Source organism: Crocuta crocuta, unplaced genomic scaffold, assembly GCF_008692635.1.
Source record: "Crocuta crocuta isolate KB4526 unplaced genomic scaffold, BGI_CrCroc_1.0 scaffold334, whole genome shotgun sequence".
NCBI classification, from domain to species: Eukaryota; Metazoa; Chordata; class Mammalia; order Carnivora; family Hyaenidae; genus Crocuta; species Crocuta crocuta.
In genome coordinates this window covers 4,159,733-4,177,855 of record NW_027533260.1, presented here as the reverse complement: position 1 = coordinate 4,177,855, position 18,123 = coordinate 4,159,733, and the positions used below count along the sequence as shown (strand labels likewise).

The following is an 18,123-nucleotide window of genomic DNA, read 5'->3' as shown; positions in this document are numbered from 1 at the left end:
TCTGGATTTTCCTTCTCATTGGCTTAACATTATCCTGACCCTCCCCCCACCCCAGGATCCTGTGAGTCTACTTTCACATATAAAAAGTCCTTTGGAAACTTTCTTTATCTCCCCTCCCCCAACACATAGGCTGGCGATCATACTCCCAGTTTACGGCCCCTGATATACAGCCGAAGGGGCGCATGACTGAGGTTTTCCTAAACCGTGATAAATGGCATTTTCCTAACACAGCGAGGTCCTCAAGGTCCTGGAAACCGTTTCCAAAATACCTTAGGGACTTGCTCTATCCCTGACCCCCTCCCCACCTGAGGTATGTAACGAGTTACCCATCACGACCCCCCACGCAGCTCTTCCTGCCCACGGGTCCCGTCCCCGTGTTTTCATACATCACCGTTTTGCACCAAAGACGTCCTCAAGAATTCTTTCTTGGCCGTAGGCTGTGGACCCTGCCCCCCCCACCCCCATGACCCTGAAACTTCAGCTGTAAGTAAGTGCCCTGGGAGGCTGACCTTCTCTGCCTCCCTGACTCCCCTTAGCCTTGCCTCTTCCTGACTCAGCCCTGCATTCCTGAGTTCCCCATCCGGCTACTTTCTTTCATCCCCTCCTCAAAGGCGAGGATTCCCAATGGCAATGGCCTCTGATGGGCTGCGGCCTGAAGTGAAGGCTCTGAAGTGGTCAGTTCAAACACTTCTGGGGCGCCCTTGGGCGCGGCCGGCGTGGGGAGGCTCAGAGGGGACAGAGATTCTCAGGCGTCGGTGTTCAGGGAAGGAGAATGACAAATGACGGACAGGGCGACTCCACCCGGTCGGTCATCTTGACAACGCGGGACTTTGAGTTGCTGACTCATTTTGTGCCAGAGGCTGGGCTAATCTTTTTTTCTTTTTTTTTTTTTTAAGTGTATTTATTTTGAGAGAGAGAATCCCAGGCTCTGCACTGTGAGTGCAGATCAGACCTGAGCCAAAGTTAGAGGCTGAACCCACGGAGCCACCCAGGTGCCCCGTGCTGGGCTAATCTTTATAAATAATACAATATAGGGGCGCCTGGGTGGCTCTGTCCGTTGAGCATCCAACTTCGGCTCAGGTCATGATCTCATGGTTCATGAGTTCGAGCCCTGCGTCGGGCTCTGTGCTGACAGCTCAGAGCCTGGAGCCTGCTTCGGATTCTGTGTCTCCCTCTCTCTCTGCCCCTCCCCTGCTCATGCTCTGTCTCTGTCTCTCAAAAGTAAAAGCATTAAAAGTAATATTTAAAAAATAATGCAATTTATGAATTTAAATGGCTAAGATGTAGTCAGATGCATAATTGAGAAGGCCCAAAAGGCCTAAAGGGAAAAGTAATGATTTTTATTTTACAATTTTTTTATTAAAAAAAGAAACAACAACTCATGAACCTGAGATCATTTTTTCAGAGAGACAGAGACAGCGTGAGTGGGGGAGGGGCAGAGAGCAAAGGAGGAAGAGAGAATCCCCAGCAGGCTCAGCACTGGCAGCTCAGAGGCTCCATCTCATGAACTGTGAGATCTTGATCTGAGCCTAAACCAAGAGTCGGATGCTTAACCGGCTGAGCCACCCAGGCACCCACACTCCCACCGAGTTGTGTTTTGTATGAGGGTACGTTCCCTCCCCCTTGAAACTGGGCAAAACTTTGTGTCTACGTGGAGTGGACCAATAAAGCCCCGCGCAAGTGAGGCTTCCGAGGGTCCTCAAGTACCAGGCATTTCCCACTTGCTTTGAGGGCACTCACTCTTGGAGGTCAGCCAGCCGAGGCCCTGGATACCAGGGGGCAGAGACGAGCTGTCTTCCCTGTGCCTTGTTCAAATTCCTGACCTACAGAATCCATGAACATCATAGAGGGATTTTTTGTTACGCAGCAGCAGATAACTGGTACACCAAGTAATAGGATGAAAGATGTAGATGGGTGGTAGGAGACTGGGGTGATTTTCTTCTGGTGGTTTCTCTTCTCTCAGGGACATAGGAGGCAAAGTCCTCGCTGAGAGTAGGCAAAAGGGGAGGAGATGTAGGAGTCTGAGCCGTCTAGGAAATATCAAGTCCAGCAACAAATGAATGGATAACCCAAATGTCATATCTCCACACAATGGAACATTATTCAGCCGCCATCTTGCCCGCCTCCGTAAGGCTGGTGTGAATGCCCTGGCTGAGGCCCTCAAGCGCATTAACAATGCCAACGACAGAGGCACCTGCCAAGTTCTTATTAGGCCACACTCCAGAGTCATTTTCCAGCTTCTAATTGCAATGATGAGGCCCGATTACCCGGAGATCACCGATGATCACGGAGCAGGGAAAATTGCGGCAAAGCTTACAGACCCGTACCATTAGTCTGATTTCATTCGTTCTGACAAACCCATAGCCGGTATCCCAGACCGGGATGAAGTAGGACAAAAACACACAGGAGGGAGAGCCCCGGGAACCTTTCTCGAAGGATGTAATACATACGTACGAACAAAATACTTCAGTGGGGGGGGAAATGAAATGAAATTCCGACACATTCGATGACGTGGGTGAACCTTGAAATCATCACATAAGTGAAAGAAGGCAGACACCAGAGAACAAATGTTGTTCCGTTCATATGAAGTATCCAGAAGTGACAAATCTGTAGAGGCCGAAAGAGATGGGGATGGTTGCACAACATTGTGAATGTGTTTAATGACACTGAATTTTATGCTTTTATTTTATTTTATTGTATTTTATTTTATTCTATTTTTTTTTAATGTTTATTTATTTTTGAGAGAGACAGAGACGGAGACAGAGACAGACAGAATGAGCAGGGGAGGGTCAGCGAGAGGGAGACACAGAATCCGCAGCAGCTCCAGGCTCTGAGCTGTCAGTACAGAGCCCGACGTGGGGCTCGAACCACAAGATCATGACCTGAGCTGAAGCTGGACGCTTAACCGATTGAGCCACCCAGGTGCCCTACTTTTATTTTATTTTTAAAAAATGTTCATTTCTTTATTTTGACAGAGAGAGAGCATGATAAAGTGCACAAGGAAAGGAGAGGGGCAGAGATGGAGAGAGAGAGAATCCCAAGCAGCCTCCACACTCAGTGAGGAGCCTGACGCGGGGCTCGATCCCACGACCCTGGGATCATGACTTGAGATGAAATCAACTGTCAGACACTTGGCCGACTGAGCCACCGCGCCCTAAAGTTTACAGTTTTTTTTTAAAATATTTTTATTTATTTCTAGGAGATTGAGAGAGAGAGACAGCGTGAGCAGGGNAAGTCGGACGCTTAACTGACTAAGCCACCCAGGCGCCCCTGAAGTTTACAGTTTTAAATGGCTAAAATAATAAAGTTTGTGTTATGCTTTTTTTTTTTTTTTAGGTAAGGTCTACACCCAACATGGGGCTTGAACTCACAACCCCGAGATCAAAAGTCACATGCTCGCTCTACTGACAGAGCCACCCAGCTGCCCCTACGTTATGTATCTTTTACCACAATTTTTAAAAATTTAGGAGTGGAGTGTCTGGGTGGCTCAGTTGGTTAAGCATCCAACTTCAGCTCAGGTCATGATCTCACGGTTTGTGGGTTCAAGCCTCACCTAAGGCTCTGTGCTGACGGCTCAGAGCCTGGAGCCTGCTTCCGATTCTGTGTCTCCTTTCTGCCCCTCCCCCACTCATGCTCGCTCTCTCTCTCTCTCTCTCTCTCTCAAAAGTAAAAAAACATTAAAAAATTTAAAATATGTAAAAAATGTGCGAGTTTTGGAAGAGCAAAGGGGCTAGGACTCCCACAGCCCACTGCCAGGCCTCATTAGCGCCATCTTGAGGTCCAAGGTGCTGAAGTTAACGAGAGACCCGGCGCCAGGGTTCTAGCTATTTCTCCAGCCTCTCAGCAGCGCACTTGCAGCCCGGATTAGGCAGATACCTGGAGTCTTCCCTATGAGACCCTTGATGGAGAGGGAGCTCGGGCATTGAGGGCGGGGACAGTGATTGGCCACAGGCTCTAAGCTGGGTGACGGCCGGGTGGCGCTGAAGGGGATGAGTTGGTGCAAAGCAGTCAGATTAATGCAGTGAGGTCCTGGTGAGGCTGGGGGAATCGGGGCATCAGATGAAGTGAGCTGGAAAGGTCTACGGGGTCGTGCTGGTGTGGGCTGGCTGTTAGGAGCCCCATGCTGGGGACGCCTGGGTGCCTCAGTCAGTTAGGCGTCCAACTTTGACTCAAGGCACAATCTCATGCTTCGTGAGTTCAAGCCCTAGCGTCGGGCTCTGTGCGGACAGCTCGGAGCCTGGAGGCTGCTTCGGATTCTGTGTCTCCCTCCCTCTCCGCCCCTCCCCNCGCTCTCCTGAGCTGCTATTTTTATCCCGCATTACTCTAATCCCACCCAAAGGGCATCTGGCTGGAACAGACTTTAGGATCCTGAGGCTATCAGGTCGTCATGGCAACCATAGCTCCCTCGCTTTGGTCCCAGGGGCGGGACCTGATGTCATGTCCATCTCTATGGGAACAGCCAAGCTCACATTCTGAAGGACAATCTCATAAAAGGAGAGCTGTCCGACAGAAATGGAATGGATGCCACACAGGAAATTTTTACTTTTCTAGTACCCACATTAAAAAAGAAGAAGGGGAGGGGCGCCTGGGTGGCTTGGTCGGTTAAGCGTCCGACTTTCGCTTAGGTCATGATCTCACGGTTCGTGGGTTCGAGCCCCGCGTCGGGCTCTGTGCTGACTGCCAGCTCGGAGCCTGGAGCCTGCTTCAGTCTGTGACTCCCTCTCTCTCTGACCCTCCCCTGCTCACACTCTCTTTCTATCTCTCCTAGAAATAAAAAAAATTAAAAAATTAAAAAAAAAAGAGAAGGGGTGCCTGGGGGGCTCAGTCGGTTGAGCATCCAACTTCGGCTCAGGTCATGATCTCACAGTTCGTGAGTTCGAGACCCGCATCAGGCTCTGTGCTGACAGTTCGGAGCCTGGAGCCTGCTTCGGATTCTGTGTCTCCCTCTCTCCTCCCCAGCTCACACTCTGTCTCTCTCTCCTTCAAAATTAAATAAACATTAAACAATTTTCATACAAAAAGTCGAAATAGGCAAAATTTAAGTTTAAGATTATATTTCATCACTAAGATAACTAAGGTAGGAGAATAATGGACCCCAAAGTTGTCCACACTCTAGTTCTCTGGATCCGTGAATGTGCTCCCTTCCCCGGCAAGAGGGTCTGCGCATATAACTAACTACCCTGGGAAGTTCCAAGTGGGAAGATTATCCTGGATCAGCAAGGGTCCTAATAAGGGAAAGAGGAAAGCAGAAGAGCCACAGAGAGAGAGAGAGAGAGAGAAAGATGTGATGATAGCAGCAGAGGTAGGAGTGAGGCCAAGGGGGTCAAGGGCCAAGGAATATGAGAAGCTTCTAGAAGCTGGAAAAAGCAAGGAAACAGACGCATCCCTAGAGGCTCCAGAAGGAACACAGCTTGATTTTAGCCCAATAAGACTCATTTCAGGCCTCCAGAATTGTAAGATAACACATTTGTCTTCTTTTTTTATAATCTTTTTTATGTTTATTTTTGAGAGACAGAGCTCGAGTGGGGATGGGACAGAGAGAGAGGGAGACACAGAATCTGAAACAGGCTCCAGGCTCTGAGCTAGCTGTCAGCACAGAGCCTGATGTGGGGCTTGAACCCACGAACCGCGAGATCATGACCTGAGCCAATGTCAGACGCTTAACCGACTGAGCCACCCAGGCGCCCTCGCTTCATGTTTCTATACAAACAGTTCTATATATATTCATATATACATAGTATTTTTATACATAATAATCCTACCCCCAGTATTCTTTGGTATTCCAATGCACAGTACTTGTATTTAAGTAATATTCATATATATTATGCATATAACCCTTTTTCAATTAAAAATGAACATTCCGGAGCAGCCGGTGGCTCCGTCAGTGTAAGAGTTTCAATCTTGATTCTGGCTCAGGTCATGATCTCATGGTTCATGAGACTGAGCCCCGCATCGGGCTCTGTGCTGACAGCACAGAGCCTGCTTGGGATTCTCTCTCAATCTCTCTCTCAAAATAAATAAACATTTTTAAAAAATATGAGCTTCCCATGTGCTTCAAACTATGAGTAGATGAGCTGGAGGAAGAAATCCCCCCCAGCGATTTGGGGCGAGGTGGGAGGAGTCAGTGGGGCAGAGAAAGAGAATGAGAGAAAAGAGAATCACAGGTGAGAGGAAGTGAGCAGGGAAAAGCCTGGAAGGTCTTTGACTCCGCGGAGAGGACAGATCCAGGGTAGGGGGCTCGCCAGAGGGGCCCAGACCTGCCCAGCGCCTCTCTGGACCACCAGGGGCTCCTCCCAGTGACCCGTGGCCAGCAAACTGGGGGCCAGTAACCAGGAGCCAACAGACTGTAGCTTTTACTTCTGGGTGCGGAATCCCTGTGTTCAGTTAACTGAAGAGTTCTCATTTAAACTACCTTTATTTTTACATTTTTAAACAAAGTTTATTTAGGGGCACCTGGGTGGCTTAGTCGGTTAAGCGTCCGACTTTCGCTTAGGTCATGATCTCGCGGTTCGTGGGTTCGAGCCCCGCGTCGGGCTCTGTCCTGACAGCCAGCTCAGAGCCTGGAGCCTGTTTCAGTCTGTGACTCCCTCTCTCTCTGACCCTCCCCTGCTCACCCTCTGTCTCTCTCTCCTTCAAAAATAAATAAACATTAAAAAAAAATTTTTTTTAAGGAAGTGTTTGTTGAAAAAAATGAATAAATCTCCAAAATCACAGTGTGTGTGTATGTGTGTGGTCTACTGATAACAAAAGCTGTTTTCAGTATTCCAGGACAGTGTGTTACTTTTTAAAGTTTATTTTAAAATGTTTAATGTTTATTTACTTTGAGAGAGAGACAGAGACAGAGACAGAGTGTGAGCAGGGGAGGGTCAGAGAGAGAGGGAGACAGAATCTGAAGCAGGCTCCAGGCTCTGAGGTAGCTGTTAGCACAGAGCCCGACGCGGGGCTCAAACCCATGGACCCGTGAGATCATGACCTGAGCCAAAGTCGGACACCTAAACTGACTGAGCCACCAAGGAGCTCCTATTAAAAAAATTTTTTTAAATGGGGGCGCCTGGGTAGCTCAGTCAGTTGAGCATCTGACCTCGGCTCAGGTCATGGTCTCGACATTCACCAGTTCGAGCCCCGTATCAGGCTCACTGCTGTCAGCCCAGAACCCACTTGGATCCTTGTCCCTCCCCCCTCCGCTCGTGCATGTTGCACACGCTCTGTCTCTCAAAAACAAATAAACATTAAAATTTTTGAAGTTTCTGGGGCGCCTGGGTGGCTCAGTTGGTTGAGCTTCCAATTTCAGCTCAGGTCGTGATCTCATCGTTCGCGAATTCAAGCCGCAAGTTGGGCCCTCTGCTGTAAGCACGGGGACTGCTTTGAATCCTCTGTCCCCCAATCCCTCTGCCCCTCCCCTGCTCGCCCTCTCCCGCTCAAAAATAAATAAAACAAAAAAACAAAACAAAAAAACAATAAATAAAATAAATAAATAAATAAAACAAAAAATAAAAAATAATAAAATTTTTGAAGTTTCTTTATTTTGAGAGAGAGAGAGAGAGAGAATAGACAGGACACAGAGAGAGGGGGAAGAGGGAATCCCAAGCCCGCTCTGCACCTCCAGTGTGGAGCTAGACGCGGGGCTTAAACCNCAGAGACAGAGTGTGAGCAGGGGAGGGTCAGAGAGAGAGGGAGACAGAATCTGAAGCAGGCTCCAGGCTCTGAGGTAGCTGTTAGCACAGAGCCCGACGCGGGGCTCAAACCCATGGACCCGTGAGATCATGACCTGAGCCAAAGTCGGACACCTAAACTGACTGAGCCACCAAGGAGCTCCTATTAAAAAAATTTTTTTAAATGGGGGCGCCTGGGTAGCTCAGTCAGTTGAGCATCTGACCTCGGCTCAGGTCATGGTCTCGACATTCACCAGTTCGAGCCCCGTATCAGGCTCACTGCTGTCAGCCCAGAACCCACTTGGATCCTTGTCCCTCCCCCCTCCGCTCGTGCATGTTGCACACGCTCTGTCTCTCAAAAACAAATAAACATTAAAATTTTTGAAGTTTCTGGGGCGCCTGGGTGGCTCAGTTGGTTGAGCTTCCAATTTCAGCTCAGGTCGTGATCTCATCGTTCGCGAATTCAAGCCGCAAGTTGGGCCCTCTGCTGTAAGCACGGGGACTGCTTTGAATCCTCTGTCCCCCAATCCCTCTGCCCCTCCCCTGCTCGCCCTCTCCCGCTCAAAAATAAATAAAACAAAAAAACAAAACAAAAAAACAATAAATAAAATAAATAAATAAATAAATAAAACAAAAAATAAAAAATAATAAAATTTTTGAAGTTTCTTTATTTTGAGAGAGAGAGAGAGAGAGAATAGACAGGACACAGAGAGAGGGGGAAGAGGGAATCCCAAGCCCGCTCTGCACCTCCAGTGTGGAGCTAGACGCGGGGCTTAAACCCACAGACCGTGAGACCATGACCTGAGCCGAAGTCAGATGCTTAACCGACTGAGCCACCCCAGAGCCCCCAGCGGGCTATTTTTAATCACTGAAATACTGATATTTTTTGGTAACAGGCTCTCAGAATCATTTGGATCTAACATTTGGAGCTGCCCCCAGAGTTGTGGCTACCCCATCATTTCAGAAGGAACCGGGCTCACTCATTCGGGAAGCTTTCTGACCACAGCCTTCATTGTTGAAAACCTTACAAGTACCTCACTGGTGGAGAGTGGCTCCGCTCCTGGCATGCCAGGGGGACAAGCATTGCTTCCTCTAATTTTTTTTTTTAATTTAACTTTTCATTTTGAGATAATTATAGACTCACATTACAGTTTTAAAACACAACACAGAGGGGCACCTCGGGGGGCTCAGTCGGTTAGGTATCAGACTTCGGCTCAGGTTATGATCTCACGGTCTATGAATTCTAGCTCTGCGTTGGGCTCTGTACTGATGGCTCAGAGGCTGGAGCCTGCTTTGGATTCTGTGTCTCCCTCTCTCTCTGCCCCTCCCCTGCTCAGGATCTCGCGCTCTCTCTCAAAAAATGAATGCACATTTAAAAAAAGTAACTATGGTACCGTTGATTCTCTTCATTTGCGGGCAGTTATGTTTTATAAACTTGCTGCCAATCCTGAGCCCGCGAATCCTGAACTGCTGTTGTTCGTGGAGGGAGGGCGGAGGACAGGGTTAGGCGCCCGCCAGCTTCGGGTTACAACATGTTCATGAAACCATTAATATGTAACTTTGTTTTCTGTGTGTTTCTGTGTGTTTGAAAACACCTTACATAATATCCCTTGTTGATTCCTTCACCTTGAACTCAGGCCAGCAGCACCTGAAGGAAGCTTTGTTAACGCATGTAAACATCGCTCACATTTTCTCCTTAAGGCAAATCCCAGCCTTCTTGCGCTGAGGGACTCTGGACAGCACTGCGCTTGGGGGCTGTATTAAACAGGAAAACCACGAACAGAAAGCACAAAAATGCAAAAAATGTGGCACTAAATAGACCGTGAAAAGCACACTTGTTTGCAGTGTGGGAGCAGCAAGGAGAAGCCAGACCATCGCCCGGTTCAACTTCAGCTGGGAATGCGCGTTCGGCGACTTCAGTTCTGTTTCTTGTTTTGTTTTTTTTGGATTTTTTTGCCACTCTGTGCTTGTCTGGGAACGACCCGGAAAGTGCTGCCAGTATTGACTTTCTCTCGGGGTTTTCCATATTTGCATTCGAAAGTATGGAATCTGCACATCAGGTATCACAAGGTGACACTGACATGGTCAAGATGCGGAACATTCCGTCACAAGGTCGCCCCTACCGACCCGCGTTGCCCTGGTGCGGCCACCCCATTTTCTCTGCCCTCACCCCTTCCTAAACTCCTGGCAACCACTAATCTGTTCTCCGTGTCTAGAACTTTGTCACATCAAGAATGTTAGGTAAATGCAATCACATGACACATAACTTTGGGGATTGAAGTGTACAATTCAACGGTCTTTAATATACTCACAAAGTGTGCAAGTATCACCGTAATCAATTTTAGAATATTTTCCTCACTCCATAAAGAAACCCCAAAGGGGGTCCTGGGGGTCTCAGTCGGTTAGGCATCCGACTTCGGCCCAGGTCATGATCTCACAGTCTGTGGGTTCGAGCCCTGCGTCAGGCTCTGTGCTGACAGCTCGGAGCCTGGAGCCTGCTTTGGATTCGGTGTCTCCCTCTCTCTCTGTCTTTCCCCTGCTCACCCTCTGTCTCTCTCTTTCAAAGATAAGTAAACCTTGGGGCGCCGGGTGGCTCAGTAGGTTGGGCGTCCGACTTCAGCTCAGGTCGTGATCTCAGTCCGTGGGTTTGGGCCCCACATTGGGCTCTGTGCTGACAGCTCAGAGCCTGGAACCTGCTTCAGATTATGTGTCTCCCTCTCTCTCTGCCCCTCCTCTGCTCACACTGTCTCTCTCTCTCTCTTTCAGAAATAAATAAAACATTAAAAATTTTTAAAAATAAATAAACATTAAAAATTAAAAAAAAATCGCTTCTCGGCCTTTTGGCTAAGATCAAGTGTAGTATCTGTTCTTATCAGTTTAAAAATTAAAAAAAAAAAAGAAACCCCACACCCTTAGCCATCACTCCCCAGTCTCCCCAATCTTCCCAGCCCCTGGTAATCACTGATCTCCTTTCTGTCTTTATAGATTTGCTTCTTCTGGAAATTTCACATAAATGGAATCATACATTGGTCTTCTGTGTCTGGTTTCTTTCTTTTTTTTTTAATTAAAAAAATTTTAAATGTTTATTTTTCATTAAAATTTTTTTTAATGTTTTATTTATTTCTAAGATAGAGAGAGAGGGACAGCATGAGCAGGGGAGGGCCAGAGAGAGAGGGAGTCACAGAATCTGAAACAGGCTCCAGGCTCTGAGCTGGCTGTCAGCACAGAGCCCGACATGGGGCCCAAACCCACAAACCGTGAGATCATGACCTGAGCTGAAGTTGGACGCTTAACCGACTGAGCCATCCAGGCGCCCCAAATGTTTCTTTATTTTTGAGAGAGAGAGAGAGAAACAGAGCAGGAGCAGGGGAGGGGCAGAGAGAGAGAGGGAGACAGAGAATCTGAAGCAGCTCCAGGCTCCAAGCTGGCAGCACAGAGCCTGACGTGGGGCTCCATCTCACGAATCATGAGATGGTGACCTGAGTCGAAATCAAGAGTCAGACGCCTATTTGACTGAACCACCCAGACGCCCAAGACCATATTTTATTTATCTGTTCATCTTGATGGATTGCACTCGGCTCTTAAGATCTGAAGAGTGGAAATCAAATGCCATCTTTCCTTTTTTATACTAAAAAAATTTTTATGTCTTTATTTTTATTTTGAGAGAGAGAGACAGAGAGTGAGTGGGGGAGGGTCAGAGAGAGGAGGAGACACAGAATCCGAAACAGGCTCCAGGCTCTGAGCTGTCAGCACAGAGCCCGACGTGGGGCTCAAACCCACAGACTGTGAGATCATGACCTGAGCCGAAGTCAGACACCCAACTGACTGAGCCACCCAGGTGCCCCATCTTTTTTATACTAAAATAAAATATTTGTATTGATAATAGCATTTTGGCATTTTTCAAAATAGGCACCAAAATACTGGTTTCGTCCCCTTCCCTGGGAGTGCAGTTACCAGTTGTGTTAAGAGGCAAGGACTTGAAATCACAAATACTCGGGGCGCCGGGGTGGCTCAGTCAGTTAAGGGTCCGACTTGGGCTCAGGTCACGATCTTGGGTTTTGTGAATTTGAGCCCCACGTCGGGCTCTGTGCTGACAGCTCAGAGCCTGGAGCCTGCTTCGAGTCTGTGTCTCCCTCTCTCTCTGACCTTCCCCTGCTCACGCCGTCTCTCTCTCTCTCAGAAATAAATAAAAACATTAAAAAATTAAAACTAAAAAAAAAACATTAAAAAATTTTAAAAAAAGAAATCTGAAGTCCTCACTAATTCACGTTAAGTACAGGCGCTCCCCTAAGCGCTTGACACATATGAACTCACACAACCCTCCCAATAGCTTTCTGAAGTAGGGACTGTCATCGTCGCCCCCATTTGACAGATGAGAACACTGAGACCCTCTCTGGAGACTGCGCAGCCAGGGAGCGGGGAAGCTGGATTTGAACCAGGCTTCATGTTTGGTCCCGACTCTAAGAACTCACACAGAGNGGAATTTGTTTTTTTTTTTTTTTTTTTTTTAGAGAGAGAGAGAGCATGCGCAAGTCAGGGAGAGGGGCAGAAGGGGAGAGAGAGAATCTTAAGCAGGCCCCGTGCTCACCTCCGAGCTCCACGGTGGCAGGGGGTGGGGGGGGCTCAATCCCAGGACCCTGGGACCATGACCTGAGCCAAAACCAAGATCGGCCGCCCAACCGACTGAGCCTCCCCCCCTCCCCCCGCTTCGCAGGCGCCCCTGTCATTTCCTGGTTTTAATGTTTGAAGATCGGGGACTCCAAGGCTGCCTGGATACCAAAAAACCTGTGGCTGCAAAATATGACGTCTGGGATTCGCTTCAAAAGAAATGCAGGTGGTGGCCCCGGGTGGGCAGGAGGGCTCGGGGGTGGCCAATACGTTTATAACGAAAAGCCAAAGCTCAGAACAATGAAAGGAATGAGGACGCTGAGTCATTTGGCCCGGCTTCTCCCGCCGGCTCGCCAGCAGCTAGAAGGAAAACGGTGGCCCTGACACCAGGCAGCCCTCAAGCCCAGACCTGCCGCTTCCTGGGTCTGGGTGCCAGCGAGGCGACTTACTTGACCTTTGAGAGTCTCACAGCCCCTCATCTGCCCAGCGGGGGACAATCCGACCCATCAGAGAAGCTTCGAGTCCAGGCTGAGCACCGAGAGGCTGCTCGGAAGCAAGAGTGCAACAGACGAGAACTGGATGGCCTCCAGCAGGTGACTTTGCCTCTCTGTCCCTCCGTCGCGCCATCTGTAAAATGGGACAGTCAGAGCGCCTCCCTTTCAGCGCTGTGGAGAGGGCTCATTTGTCCGTTCATTTGTTTACTATTTCTTGAGTGTTTTCTATGCATAATTATTGAGCGACTATTTTTTTTAATTNGGACGCTTAACCGACTAAGCCACCCAGGCGCCCCTTAAGATTTTATTTTTATGTAATTTCTGCATCCTGTTAGGGGGTCCAACTCATAACTCCAAGATCAAGAGTCGTGTGCTTGGTTGACTGAGCCAGCCAGGCGCCGCAAGGATAACCATTTTCTGTGGTGAGGTCAGGAAGACCTGGTAGCAAAATGACATTAGAGTAGAGACCTGAACGAGGTGAGAGAAGGAGCCACACATATATCTGGGGAACTGTGTCCCAGGCAGAGAAAATAAGTGCAAAGGCCCTGAGGCAGGACTGTGTCTGATAAGCTCAAGGAACAGCAAAGAGGCAGAGACCAGTGAGCCTGGAACAGAGTGGGCAAGGGGGAGAGAGGATGGGGAATGACGTAAAATAGGGGACAGGGGTGTCCTTAGGTCCTTCTGAGTGAGGCGGGAGCCACGGGAGGGATTCCTATGTGATTTTTTTCCCTTTCCTTTTATTTTTTGCAAGAGAGAGAAGGAGGCAGAGAATCCAAAGCAGGCTCTACTCTGTCAGCACAGAGCCCAATGCGGGGCTCGAACTCATAAACTGTGAGATCATGACCTGAGCCGAAGTCGGACGCTCCACCACTGAGCCCTTCAAGTGCCCGCCCTCCAAGGAGGGATTCGAAGAGGGAAGTGGCATCATGCACTTACTGTGAAAGCGTTCTGCAGCCGCGTAAGGAACCTCCTGCGGGGGGACTAAGACAGCAACCCCAAGGTCACGGCCATAGCGAGGGTGAGAGATGATGGCTCTGGGCCCAGAGTGGTACTGTGGGGGTCAGACTTCAGAAACATTCTGACGCTCAAGCCAGAGGGATTTCCTGGTGGCCGGGATGTGGGTCGTGAGACGCAGAGATGAGTCACGGCTCCCTTCGAAGTTTCCAGCCTACGTGTCTGGAACGATGGTGGTTTCTGTGCGGTCCAAGGAAGTAGGCCATTCAAGGCGCTGAGCGTGGCGCTGCACACGGGAAGTGGCTGCCATGTGCTACGGCGATTAGAGAGGATGTGGTCGGCCAAGTGCGGGCGTCACGGGGAAGGGCAGGCGAGGCCGACCCTGGCTAACCTTGACAAGATTCACGCAAGTGCTGGGCACAGGGCCAGCCTTACCTTCCACCCCCTATTTCCCTCTGGGCTGGGCTGGCCTTCCTGCCCCCAGGCCACAAAGAAAGTACCTCTCCCACTCTCAGCTGGGTTAATGAAACTTCCACCGCCTTCTGCCAGGCCTGTCTTCACTCAGGTGGCTGATAACTACAGACAGGTTACATCGCAGATGTTTGGTATCTGGTGTGAGGTAGAGATCTCCCATTTCATACTCTGCCTCCTTTCCCCCACCTTCCAGAACTTCTGGAACTGTTCCCCCCCACCTCCTCCTGCACATTTTTTCCATTCTGTTTTCTTTTTCTTTTTTATTTATTTTTGAGGCAGAGAGCGACAGAGCATGAGCCAGGGAGGGGCAGAGAGAGGGAGACACAGAATCCGAAGCAGGATCCAGGCTCTGAGCTGTCAGCACAGAGCCTAGCGGGGGCTCGAACCCATGAACTGTGAGATCATGACCTGAGCCGAAATTGGATGCTCAACCAACTGAGCCACCCAGGAGCCTCTTTCTTTTTAATTTTTTAAAAAAAAATTTTTTTTAATGTTTTATTTATTTCTAGGGGAGAGAGAGAGAGACAGCGTGAGCAGGGGAGGGCCAGAGAGAGAGGGAGTCACAGACTGAAACAGGCTCCAGGCTCTGAGCTGGCAGTCAGCACAGAGCCCGACGCGGGGCTCGAACCCACGAACCGCAAGATCATGACCTAAGCGAAAGTCGGGCGCTTAACTGACTAAACCACCCAGGCGCCCCAGCTTTTTAATTTTTTAAGTGTATATTTATTTTTGAAAGAGAGAGACAGAGCACAAGCCGGGATGGGGCAGAGAGAGGGAGACACGGAATCCCACACAGGCTCCAGGCTCCGAGCTGTCAGCACAGAGTCCTATGCGGGGCTCAAACCCACCAACCACGAGATCACTACCTGAGCTGAAGTCAGATGCTAAACCGAGTTTAACTGACTGAGCCACCCAGACACCCCCATCTTGTCTTATTGATTGGTGAAGAGATCTCTATATATAACTTGGACATGAATCCCTTTGTCAGTTACATGGGTTGCAGCTGTTTCCCACAACTGTGACCCATGTTTTCATTTTGTTTAAAGTGTCTTTTGATGTCCCGAGGTTTGACTTTCTTTTTTTTTTTTAATGTTTTATTTATTTCTAGGAGAGAGAGAGAGAGACAGCGTGAACAGGGGAGGGTCAGAGACAGAGGGAGTCACAGACTCTGAAACAGGCTCTAGGCTCTGAGCTGGCAGTCAGCACAGAGCCCGACGCGGGGCTCGAACCCACGAACCGCGAGATCATGGCCTAAGCGAAAGTCGGACGCTTAACCGACTAAGCCACCCAGGCGCCCCTTGAGCTGCCTATTTTCTTCTTTTTTGTTTTTTGTAATCTGCTTGTCTAATCTTATGCAAAGACCATGGTCTCTTAGTGGCAGAGGCTAAATAATGATGATCTTGATTTCTGGTTAGGCAAGCTCTCTCGTACTCCTCAGGTCTTGCCTTTCCTTGTAGCTTCGTTTTCCCACATGGATTTGTTTCCTGGGGCTGTTTTAAGAAAGGCCCACAGGGGCGCCTGGGTGGCTTAGTCGGTTAAGCGTCCGACTTTCGCTTAGGTCATGATCTCGCGGTTTGTGGGTTCGAGCCCCGCGTCGGGCTCTGTGCTGACTGCCAGCTCAGAGCCTGGAGCCTGTTTCAGTCTGTGACTCCCTCTCTCTCTGACCCTCCCCTGCTCACGCTGTCTCTCTCTCTCTCTCTCTCTCCTAGAAATAAATTAAAAAAAAGAAAAAAATAAAAAAAATTAAAAATTAAAAAAAAAAAAAAGAAAGGCCCACAGACTGGGAGTCCTAAAGAGCAAGAACATATTGTCCCATGATACAGGAGGTCAGAGGTCCAAGGTCAAGGTGTTCCAGGATTGGCTCCCTCTGAGGGCTGGGAGGCAGGATCCGTTCCAGGCCTTTCTCCTTGGCTTGTGGGTGTCTTTTTCCTGTGTCCTCATTTGTCTTTCTTCTGAGCCTGTCTCTGGGGCCAAATTTCCCCCTTTTTAAAGGATACCAGTCCTGGGGCACCTGGGTAGCTCAATTGGTTAAGCATCTGACTTCAGCTCAGGTCATGATCTCACGGTTCCTGAGTTTGAGCCCCGTGTCGGGCTCCGTGCTGACGGCTCAGAGCCTGGAGCCTGCTTCAGATTCTGTCTCCCTTTCTCTACCCCGCCCCCCCACAACTTGTGCTCTTTCTCAAAAATAAATAAATAAACATTTAAAGAAATCCCCATCTCCCTGATCTCACATTCCTCTCCAACTACTGTACTGTTTATGGCACCACTTCCTCCCAGGGGTTTCTAGGGGCTTTTGCCCTGTTCCTTACTGGGGGCTCCGGAAGCCACTCTGATTGGCCCGTGGGTAGGGCTCATCTCAACACTCTACTGCCTGCTCTGTTCCCCACTGACCCTGCTTTTCCAAGTCCAGCAGCCAATTCTCTGCCCTTCTCTGATGTGATCACTCAGAAGCTTTGCTTTTCTTTAAAAAATTGAGATATATTGACATATCCTAAAATTCACCTTTTTTAAAAAAAGTTTATTTATTTATTCATTCATTCATTCGTTTAGAGAGCCTGCACAGGAGGGGCACAGAGAGAAGGAGAGAGAATCCCAAGCAGGCTCTGCTCAGAGCCCGAGGTGGGGCTCGAACCTACGAACCGTGAGATCATGAGCTGAGCAGAAACTGAGTACTCAGGTTCTGTCCCCTCCTGAGCCGCCTTGTGCCCCTGGTTGGATCACGCCGCCCTGGGTGGCTTTCCTTCCTACACACTGGCCTGTTCCTTCGCTGTTACACTTTGATCTCTCCTCTTCCGCCCACCACCTCTGCACAGTGGCCTCTGCGACCTCATGGTGGTCAATATTGTCAGTGTTCTAGCAACTTCCAAATGTCCTCTCCTGAGCTGCAGACCCACAGAACCACTGCCCGTCAGCGGGCACTCGAGCACATTTTTCCCCTTGGCTTTGCGCTCCTGGAAAAAGGAGATCTCGGTGGCCCGGGCTGTAAAATCATCGGACTGTCGGCAAATCCTCGGTCGGCCTTCAAAGCGTGTCCAGAATCCGATCACACCCCCTTACGGCCACCGCGGTGCCCCCACTCTGGCCCTTCCAGCCTCATTGGCCTTATGGCTCTCACCCTTGACTTCCTGAAATCAGGTCTAGCAGTTCGTCCCTCCTCGGCTCAAAATGTTCCCACGCAGCACGGATGGTATAATTCCATTTCTATGAAACATCCGGAACAGCCAGATTCGCAGCGACAGAAAGAAGATTGGGGTGCTGCTAGGCTCCCTGGGTCTGGGAAAAGGTGATGGAGGGATGGAATGCTAGCTAAGGGTGCGGGTTTCTTTTTGGGGCAACGAGAATGTCCAAAAGTTGACAGTGGCCGGGGCGCCTGGGTGGCTCAGTTGGTTGAGTGTCTTGACCTCGGCTCTGGTCGGGATCTCACAGTTTGTGGGTTCGAGCCCCGCACCAGGCTCTGTGCTGACAGCTCGGAGCCTGGAGCCTGCTTTGGATCCTGCATCTCCCTCTCTCTGCCCCCTCCCCTGCTCATGCTCTGATTCTCTCTCTCTCAAAAATAAACATTAAAAAAATTTTTTTAAATTAAAAAAAGCAACCCCAAAACAATTCTGGGCCTACCTGCCAGGGTTGAAAACAAACCTGGCTTAGCTACACTACTGTGTGACCGTGGGCACGTCTTTCGCCCTCTCTGAGGCTCAGTGATCTCACCTGGAAAATGGGGATACTAACAGTCCCCTCCTCATGACCTTGTGAGGATTAGGGAAGGTGTCCCTTGGAAAGCTTGGTGCTGGCAACGTTGGCCACAAGTAGTAGCTTTTAGTAGCAAGTGCTGGTGTCCATATCCACCACCCCTTCCGGTTTCGGCAGGGGCACGTGCCCCCGGGTCCCCCGCCTCCCCCAGGCAGACCAGGGTCTGCTGCACGACCCACCGATGGCAGCCGTCC

General features: G+C 49.5%; 1 protein-coding gene and 1 pseudogene across 1 annotated transcript in view; one reads left to right on the top strand and one right to left on the bottom strand.

Annotated features, from left to right (window-relative positions):
• Window positions 1-10,476: 10,476 nt before the first annotated feature.
• On the top strand, window positions 10,477-10,567 carry LOC144217808 (U2 spliceosomal RNA; annotated as a pseudogene).
• A 3,355-nt stretch (window positions 10,568-13,922) lies between these two features.
• AP2S1 (adaptor related protein complex 2 subunit sigma 1) overlaps window positions 13,923-18,123 on the bottom strand; it is a 14,693-nt gene continuing 10,492 nt past the window's right edge. Inside the window, exons 5-6 of the mRNA XM_077747190.1 lie at window positions 17,077-17,178; window positions 13,923-14,021 (exon numbers count right to left, since the gene is read on the bottom strand). Of these exons, the coding sequence (XP_077603316.1) occupies window positions 13,923-14,021; window positions 17,077-17,178 (201 nt within the window). The remainder of the gene's footprint in view (window positions 14,022-17,076; window positions 17,179-18,123) is intronic.